Source organism: Trachymyrmex septentrionalis, unplaced genomic scaffold (assembly GCF_001594115.1).
Source record: "Trachymyrmex septentrionalis isolate Tsep2-gDNA-1 unplaced genomic scaffold, Tsep1.0 scaffold29, whole genome shotgun sequence".
NCBI classification, from domain to species: Eukaryota; Metazoa; Arthropoda; class Insecta; order Hymenoptera; family Formicidae; genus Trachymyrmex; species Trachymyrmex septentrionalis.
Genome location: NW_017305451.1, coordinates 2,984,816 through 2,994,256, shown reverse-complemented (window position 1 = coordinate 2,994,256; position 9,441 = coordinate 2,984,816). Strand labels below are relative to the sequence as shown.

At 37.7% G+C, this 9,441-nt stretch overlaps 2 protein-coding genes across 2 annotated transcripts in view; one reads left to right on the top strand and one right to left on the bottom strand.

Annotated features, from left to right (window-relative positions):
• Positions 1 to 6,196, bottom strand: part of LOC108749298 (alpha-tocopherol transfer protein-like) — a 10,854-nt gene extending 4,658 nt beyond the window's left edge. Inside the window, exon 1 of the mRNA XM_018487897.1 lies at positions 5,984 to 6,196. Within this exon, the coding sequence (XP_018343399.1) occupies positions 5,984 to 6,196 (213 nt within the window). The remainder of the gene's footprint in view (positions 1 to 5,983) is intronic.
• LOC108749416 (RIMS-binding protein 2) overlaps positions 6,149 to 9,441 on the top strand; it is a 19,843-nt gene continuing 16,550 nt past the window's right edge. Inside the window, exon 1 of the mRNA XM_018488111.1 lies at positions 6,149 to 6,243. The gene's annotated coding sequence lies outside the window, so the exon portion shown is untranslated. The remainder of the gene's footprint in view (positions 6,244 to 9,441) is intronic.

The window sequence follows — 9,441 nt, the reverse complement described above, 5'->3', positions numbered from 1 at the left end:
ATATATATATATATATATATATGTAATCTTCGATTAAATATTAATAGTTATACTGACTGACGTACTTATATGGGATTATGACCGAGTACAAAAAGTGAGAGGTTATCATTACCCGACCTTTACTCTAAAGAATAAAAATATTAGATTTTCAATATTGGAAAGTGGCTCAATGTTAAGAAAATATTAGAAATATCATTATTTTGTCTGCATGTTCACAGTCCCTTTTCTTACATATATTAGGTTGAGTAAAAAGTTATCGCGTATTTTTTAGCTCAAAGTTGTATATATCTTCGTCAATAATGAATGAAATTCAAATTTAAAAAAAGGGTTTTAAAGCTTGAAATCTCTACTTTTAAAAGCTTATCACATTTTTTAAGTTTATATGAGTTTGATAATTTTTACATACCAAAAACTACGAGCTGAAAAAGACGAAAAATTTTCTTCTCACTTTGTGGATTTGTAACGTGTCCAAAACGAATTTGAGAAAATTTTCGATTACCTATTGTGAAAGCTTGATACTTTCCCTACAAAATCGTTTTTTTTTTAATATTCCTACGACTTTTGATTACTGAGTTATCGCGGATTAAATAAAAGAATTATTTTGACTTTAATTGCTCATAACTCCATTAAAAATTGTCGTATCGTATAATTTAAAAAAGAGATTTTTAAAACTGAAACTTTACTCTATCAAGATATATTTATATTGTTGGTAAGAAAGTAATTGCGGTTTTTACTGATAGATGTCTTTTAAAAAAACGCGATGACTTTTTACTTAACCTAATATAATAATGACACTTTTGAACTAGAATGGATCATCTAACTAGAAATTTGAATAAAACTTTAAAAGAACACAAATACAAGGTATTTTTACCCGTTGAATTGAACGATTTTAATATATTTGCATGATTTTAATTCTACATACATTCAACATCTATATCATAATTCTATATCACATGTTATTTGATTTTTTTAATACCTGAAAAGATCAAGAAACGTCGTTGATTATTCTTAAAATCGGTTTCTTCTCCACAATTGACTAATCGCACGATATTTGTCACCGCACAGAATCTATTTTTTTTTTATTTATTGACAAAATAATTTTAACACTTTTGATAAAATTTAATAAACGTATTTTTCTACAGTTATCTTTTTTAACAGTTATCTTTATTCTAATGTACACTATTCTAAATTAAAAAATATACTTAACGTATTTATATACGTAAAAATATATTTAAAAATCTTCGTTTTTTTTTAAAGATAATATATGTATATTGTGTTGTAATTGAACAGTGAATTGCACTCGACGGAAATACATTCACGGAGTATACGTTCGGTGATTGAACACACTGCGACTACAGTGTACTTCGCACTCGCGTGACGATTATTGCAGTAATCCGCGAATGGTAAAAAAATATCCTCGCTTATGTATATATGTTGTATTGAAACTGCGATGTTATGTAATGAAGACGTAAATGTAAATAACATATAAAAAAAGCGATCATTATTAAAAACGATTATCACAAACAAGGATCTTAGTATGATAATACAAAAATAATAGTGAATAGGTAATTTCTTTAATTAAACTTAGGGTGGGTTATTTCACCTTTTTGTAAACTTCAGTTCACTGTCTTACTCTTTTACTCTCTTAAGTTCTTACTTGTTTACTCTTTTATTTATCCAATAAGTAAAATTATGATATAGTTTATCTAAAGATAGAACAGTCGGCCCTTAGAAATGTTCATTTGCCAAAAAAAAAGATTCACGATTTTATTTATTTATTTATGTAATGTTTTATTTATTTATGTATGTTGTATATTTATTTTTCAAAATAACATAAGAGTGAAACTTACGTCTAAAAGATCTTTTAGACTTAAGATATTCACAATCGGTTTTTATTTTAAGACTGTCTTAATAAATAATGTCTTAACATGCTAATACGATTCTCTCTGGTTGATTTATGACATCTTAAGAGACTATACTTAACACACTACAGTCTTAAATATATAAGAATCGACTACGAATACCGACCTTAAATTGAATTAGTTTTATTTTCGGTAAATGAATATTTTGCAAGTCATTTTTTTGTTTATAGGCAGTGATTCAGGAACCACTTGCATACCCAGCAAACGCGAGAATGGATTAAAATCAATTCAAATTTTCAGAAATATGGATTCATGAATGTTAAAATGAATCCTTTCCAATATTGAATGTATTTTTATTCATTTATAGGAATGGCATGGAGTATATTTCTATGCTTTCAAAATAATATTATAGTATTTTGTGTGCATCGTAAATACTGCTTAATTCAAAATTCTGAATAGGAAATGCAATTTTTCGATCCAGTTGAATCTAAAAATAATTCATCCATTTCTGTGCATTGTGAATACTGCTAAATTCAAAATTCTAAATAGGAAATGCAGTTTTTTTAATTCAATTGAATAAAAAAAAGTTTTTCTTTTAATGGCCTATTTTAAGAAAATTCAAAAATTCAAATTTATTCAAAATTGTGAGAAAATCCATTGTTTAAAAATGCATTATGAATGCTATTTTATTCAGAATTATGAATAAGAAATTTTTCATTTTAATTTAAGTTACAAAAAAGTTGTACCATAAATATATATCATGAATTCTACTTCATTTAATAATCAAAAGAAACATAAAAGATCTACGTAAATATGTACAATAAATGTTACATATGTAAATTCCTTATTTTCAATAAATTAATCGCTTTTACGTATATTTTATATTAATATGTTTCCTTTATTATAAAGCTAGCGCGTATATTTTTTGTATAAAAGTTTTAAAATAATAACCATAGAATTTCATGTAATTATTACTTTAATTTATTTAAACTTTTACATATATATAAATTTTTTATATGGAATTCAATTCATTTTTATGGATTTAAAATACGGATTCGGATGGATTGAAAATTTCCAGTCCATTTCAATCCATTTTCATTTACTGGGTACTAGAGTCTGCTACCATGATGACTATGATAATCGTGAAATGTTTTGTGTAGAATGAAAAATATGAAAGCGGAAGCGTGTGTCAGAGATTAGCGGATATCATCGAACATACAAACTTTTCTTTCGCTAAAATCAGCACAAGGCGGAACAGGATGTTTTTTTACTTGTAGATTGATTTAATTATAAGTAATTTTTTAATATTCATTGTAACCATGGTAATTATTGAAATTTTTATTTATTTTTACAAATCATCAGAATCACTCTGAGAAAATATTTATTTTAAATTTTATGAAAATTATAAAAATGAGAAATAGACTTTCAAAATGCGTTTCGTCCAAAATTTGTAAGGAAACGAGAAAGAAAAAAATTACGCACAAGAAAATTGCGCATTTTACAGAAAATAACAATATGTCAATTAGTAGGATGTGAAATATTAAACAAAATAGCTTAACAATTGTTAAAAATGTAAAACAAATGCATTTTGTTTGTTTCTAGTTAAAAAAAGTAATGCACTTTAAAATGTTTATGTTTTTTCAGCATATAAATTAACTATGAAAAAATGCTTTCGGAACATCTCAGAGTAGTTTATAATATAAGTCATTCAACACTGAACACTATCTCTACCTCAACCATCTCTAACTCAAAAAATGAAATTTTGGATAAAACGCATTTTGAAAGTCTGCTCCTCAAATAGAAATACTATCTTTTGTTTACTTTTATTAAAGATATAATATAGCTCATATGTGACATTTCTAAATGTTAATATTAATTAGTAAACGTTCGAATTGATGACGAAGCGACACTGATGCGGCTCGTTTGATTAAGCGAATCGCACGGTCCAACGATCGATTTGAGCTTCAAATTACTCAATAGAAAAGATGTCCCTGTACATCGAACGGCGACTATTAGATATAAGAGAGTTTTGTGGAAGTCGCACAATTTTGTAGGACATACAAATATAAAACTAACGTTCAACTTGCGGTAAATCTCAATATCGATTATTAACGTTATTATATAATTTGGAAATAGAAATTCAAAAGTCTATCTTGAGAAATGATATTTCCTGATGAGCATTTCAATTTCAAGACAAGATTTTAATTTATGACGATAATTCTTATTGAGAAGTTAAAAGAAATCTAAGATTTCTATTCGTCATTCACAATTCTCTCGACCAGATTTCGTATATTATGCGTTGGTGAGAAAATAGGTTGCGGGATATCACAGTAGTGGCTTTCAACCATCGCTCTTGTACACCTGGCCAATGAACGGCGATCAGATAGCGCGAAGGCTACCGACGAGAATGGGCACGTAGGGCACGCGGTCGCAAGGGCGGCGAGTAAGGGAGGATCGGCGGAGGGATGTGTTCGCCGGTGGTGCGCTGGCTGGAGAACAGGTACTCGCCGTAGGCGTCGTACGTTCATTGATAAGCGTATAACACCCCGTGCCTTAGACCCGATGACGTCAACGGACGCCTGCGCAGCGTCGCGCCGAGTCCTGAATCGCAGTGGCGACCATCAGCAAGTTGCAATGCATCCGGTTTCTTTCCTGTATCGTGTACACACAGCGAAACTCTTTTCTCTCGCATAGCTTAATTGTTGAACGTAGACTATTATTTCCTAAACGTACAATCCTTTTAATGATGCAGCAACGTAACTGGAGGAAATTGCATTCTAATTAGCCTGCGTGGCAATGTGCCAAGACTCCTAACGATACTTTATTATGTCTCCACACTCAACCGCATGCATATTATTGAATTAATAACAATATGTTTTTAAGAATTGAATTAAAACCTTTTTTAATAAATTGATTAAAATGTCTGAAACTATTGTTATCTGTTGTAGATTATTAAAATTAAACGCCGGAATCTTCGTGGATTGATGCAATCAACGTAATCATCCAATGGACTCGTATGGAGACTCATATGGCATATTTGGAATTTCTACAGGGGCGAAACTTGGTACATTCCTGGTGATACGACAAGATCGTTTTAGATGACGAGGGAGGTACTGTCGTCTCTTCCGCACGGGGAAATTTTGGATAGGCATGCGTGCGTGCGACGTCGTGTTAAAATTAGACTAGGTGTTTCTCCGAATCTTGACGGATCCCCCCTCTTTATTCTCCGTGCCATTCTACATTGGCCATTCGTCCAAGAGAGAAAAATCGCGCGAGAGGAGAAAGCACGACGGGTTAGAATGAAACGAATAGAAGAGAATCGAAGAACAGAGTAAGATAAATGAAATAGATGTAGGCGGTGGAGAGGAAGGCGAAGGAGAGGGAGAGTAGACGGGGATGGAGAGTCGACGGCGGGAGAGTTTCGGAAAGAGGGAGTGAGAGAAGTAGAAAAACAGAGAGAAGAGAAAGAGAATGACAATGAGAGAGAGAGAGAGAGAGAGAGAGAGAGAGAGAGAGAGAGAGAGAGGGAGAGAGAGAGAGAGAGAGAGAGAGTAGAGATATCGTAGGATCACCTCTTGCGTATTGATTGGTCTTTTGTGAAAGCTACACCCCCATGTAGCCGCGACGCGAACCATTTCGTCAAGTCACTAGACTTCCAGGGTATCGGCCACCAGGGTGGCGGTGCCGCCATGTTTGGCACGGTCGATCGAATCCCTTTAACGTAGCGCGCGAATCATCGCGCGGTCGCCCCCTGTCGCCGATGATAATGTCGTGAGCGCGCCGCGAACACGCCGGCGAGCGATTGAGCTGACGCGACGCGCGTCCCGGCGGCGAGGGTGAAAGGGGGACCACTTTCCATTCCCCCAGGTCGACGAGAGCGAGCGAGAAGTGATGTAAGGGAAGATCGTGCAACGGTACTCCGACGATACAGCGACTCTATATCGGCATCGATCGCCGAGTGACCCATATCTAGCGGTGACGGGAGCCTCTGCCCTCGCCCTCCCAACACCCCGTCGCCTTTCCAACCGCCCCTTCGACGCTTCTCGCATCCTGGCGCGCGCGTCTGCCCTCTCCTCGACCATCCCCCTCCCCCCTCCCCGTTCGTTTGCCATTCCTTGTACTCCATACGGGGGTACACCTCCACCCCACACGGGCCGTTGTACCCCCACCCCGCTACCCTCTTCCTCCGACATCGGCGAGCGACCACCACCATCACCCCCTACCCCCGACTCCAGCAGCCCTGCCTGCCTTCCACGGCCGAGCAGATCTTGGGGGTTGTACGGGATGATAGCCGAGTGAAAAAGCTTGGCAGGTACCGAGGAGAGTTCGCTCATCAGCAGCAGCAGCCCTGGCCTGCCACAATCCCTTCGATTCGGTCATCGTAAGTGTCGCGTCGACGAGGAGGTAGAGTGGAAGCTGGTGGCGTGAGTCAGGTGGCGAGAGTGAGGGTGAACGCGAGAGAGAAAGGTGGTGAGAACGAGAGAACGAGCGATAGAGAGGAATGTCTGAAGAGTGCGAACGGGAGTGAAAGGAAATCCGATTAACTGATATCGGTCTGACTGTCTGACATCCTCGAGGCACCGAGGAGACAATGAGCGATCGAGTGTCACGAATGCGGAATATCGCAGGCGGCACCTCCAAACGTATAACTCGCGCGAGACATTTCCGGGAGTGAATCTATCATTTATTTAATAATCTGGCTCTGGTCAATCCACAAGCTCAACGTGTCGAGACTCACAGTGACAGTTCGTTGTGGAAGAGTGTTAGTGATGGGGATAAGGATGGCAGCGACGACGACGGTAGCAGCGGCAGGCGGCACCGGGATGACGGACCAGTATGGCGGACAATAATCGTGGAGTGTCGGTGGTGTCGCTGCCACCACCGCCGTCGCCGCCACCGCCGCCACCACCACCACCGTCGCTGCCGTCACCACCGTTGCTCGCGATAGTGCTTGCACTACGTACCCGCCGTGCAGTGGTGTCCGGTGCGCACCGGGTGCACATGTACACTACGTACCCTTCGCCCTTTAGTGAGATCAATAAGCAGTGCCGTGGCTACTCATGTCGTGCCCCTGCCGAGAAAGTCGTTCCGTGTTTGATGTTCCTCCTTCCTTAGTCTGATCGCGCGCCTTTTCTCCAACTCCATCGTTACCGCTGCTCCTCTTGAGGAACGTTGCTGTTGCGTTGTCTTCACTGGCCAATTTCATCGCACGAGGCTTGATTCCGAGCCGCACGTCGAACGTCAAAGTGCCAAAGTGTTTCGGAGGTGGACAGCATTCCGAGTCATCGTCGAGGGTTGTGGCTTTCAGTGACCGGAAGTGCAGTGTTTTATTGGAACCTCTCCTTTTCTCGCTTTCTCCATTTCTCCTTGTCCCCTTCGAAGGGCGATTAAATGAGACTTCTTCAAACTCTTCCACGTTCAGGTTTCGACCCTTTTCCGTCCGTTTATCTCCGTATATCAATCGTTATCTCGTCCGCCATCGAGGTATTCCTCGATATCGCTCGTTTGTTCACGTAGCACTTAGTAACACTTCTTGTCCGCATCTAGAATCGAATCGTTGCCTGCCAGCACACGGTAGAACTTCTTGCCGTCTCCTTATTGCTGTCTCCGTCTTCCATCATCAATCTTACTCTGTTCTTCTTCGTTCGCTCCGCTTCATCTTTCGTGCTGTGCAAGTTTCTTTTCATTCACATCTTCAGTCGCAACACATTTTGTTGCAACAAAATTGTCTTTATCTATTTGCTACAGTTTCGTTCCAGTTTGTTATCAGACCTACGAAATTTTATAATATCGATTTTTCATAATGACATGCTTTTCATGATTGTCCTAACCAACTAAAAAGTATTAAGGAAGAACTCGTCGCGAAAAAAATTCTCGTTTTAACTCGAAATTATCCGAGATTGCTGTACAATTAATGATTTATCCTGCAAAAGAATTGTGCAAGAACTTTTTACATTTTTGAAAATTAATTACTTTACAAATATAAAGAATGAATGTCCATTCACAAATGTTAGCTATTATAACAAATAAAAGATTTAACTAACAACAAATTATTCCTTTTACAAGGTTTTACCACTATAAAATCTTCCTTCAATATCTAAAATCTTTTTTTAAAAATCATGTTTCTTCTATTGATGACGTATTGTTTATATAATTCCGTTATCTAGACTTAATGTTAGCGTGCTATCAATTGTTCAATCAGTCCCAATCGATTTATGTTCAACGTTTGCTACAATGTCGACAATCCAAGGGTTAACGAGCGAAAAAAGTTCTACACTGTGAAGAACAAAGTAGCTACAAAGTAACAGCGATAAGATGTATTTACCTAAGCCGCGAGAGGTGAACCGCGTGTGGCAGAATAAAATCGATAATTCGGCACTAATATAGGAGTCTGATATTAACTCGCAATGCGTGGATAGGGGGGTCAGAAGCGAGTTTTTTTTATCGGAAAAAAATCTGATATTTCTTCTCGCGACATTGTACACTCAATCGTAATGACAAACATTTGCATAATGTATACGCACTTGTTCTGATCTTTTTTTTTTTTTTTGGAGTTTTATATTTTTTTTTGTTCAGTTCTGCACGCGCAAGAAAGCTCTGTTTTTACTACTCGGTTATTTCAAGATACTATATCGATTCTTCGAGTCGTATCGTAGCTTGTTTTATCGCATTTTGTTCCTCTATGTGCATTGTAAAAGCAACGCTGATTGTTCGTCAACGTGTTCATGAACTTGTGCATCAGAAAAGCGGATAATTTCCTGATCGTCGCTTTCACTGTGTTCGTTAGTGTCGGGAGAAAGAGAAACAAAGATCGGGAGCGTGCACAGCAATTAAATAGTATCAGAGGATGGAAGCGTACGTGAGAGAGTTGCCATTAAATAGCGTTAATAGGAAGGCGATGAAAGAAAAGGAAAATGAGAGGCTGCGTCTAGCGAGATGTTTTCTCTTTTGCTTTGCTTCTTCATTGTCGATTATATTATACAGTGTACGCGAGTGATTTTTACAAGGCATTACACACGCTCTTACGTCAATTATCGCGTTTCATTCTGTTGATAAAAAATGTTCGTTGACTTGTAGCACAGCTAATTTAACTTTTCTCACGTACTAACTTCTTTTATATCGATTCAGTATACCTTTGTGCTGATACATTTCTCCATTTCTCCGCGACCGCAATATACATTTCTCCAACTACCCTTTAACGAAAAAATGTACGTATAAAGTTCTTACTTTATTCTTTTGCAGGGTCAATTTGTACTTTTCGCTTCCGGATTTATACGTCAATGACGTCGATGACTGATGACAACTGAAAATATAGTAGCAGTAAAAAAAAAAAACCACGTTTGATCTTTGGTGATTGGAGATAGATGGCAAGAAAGAAAACGGGGAAAGTTAGCCACAGATACACTTTTATCTCGGTGCATAAACGCAGAGATAACGGGACGAGGGCGTGAAACTCCGCGATGCGCATAAATCGCTAACGAAGCTCGCTTGGAATAAGGCACGTGTCACTCGTTGTAACGTACACGTTAAGATTCTGTGACAAGTACGGCTTGGACGTAGGTGTATACATGTTTGTGTG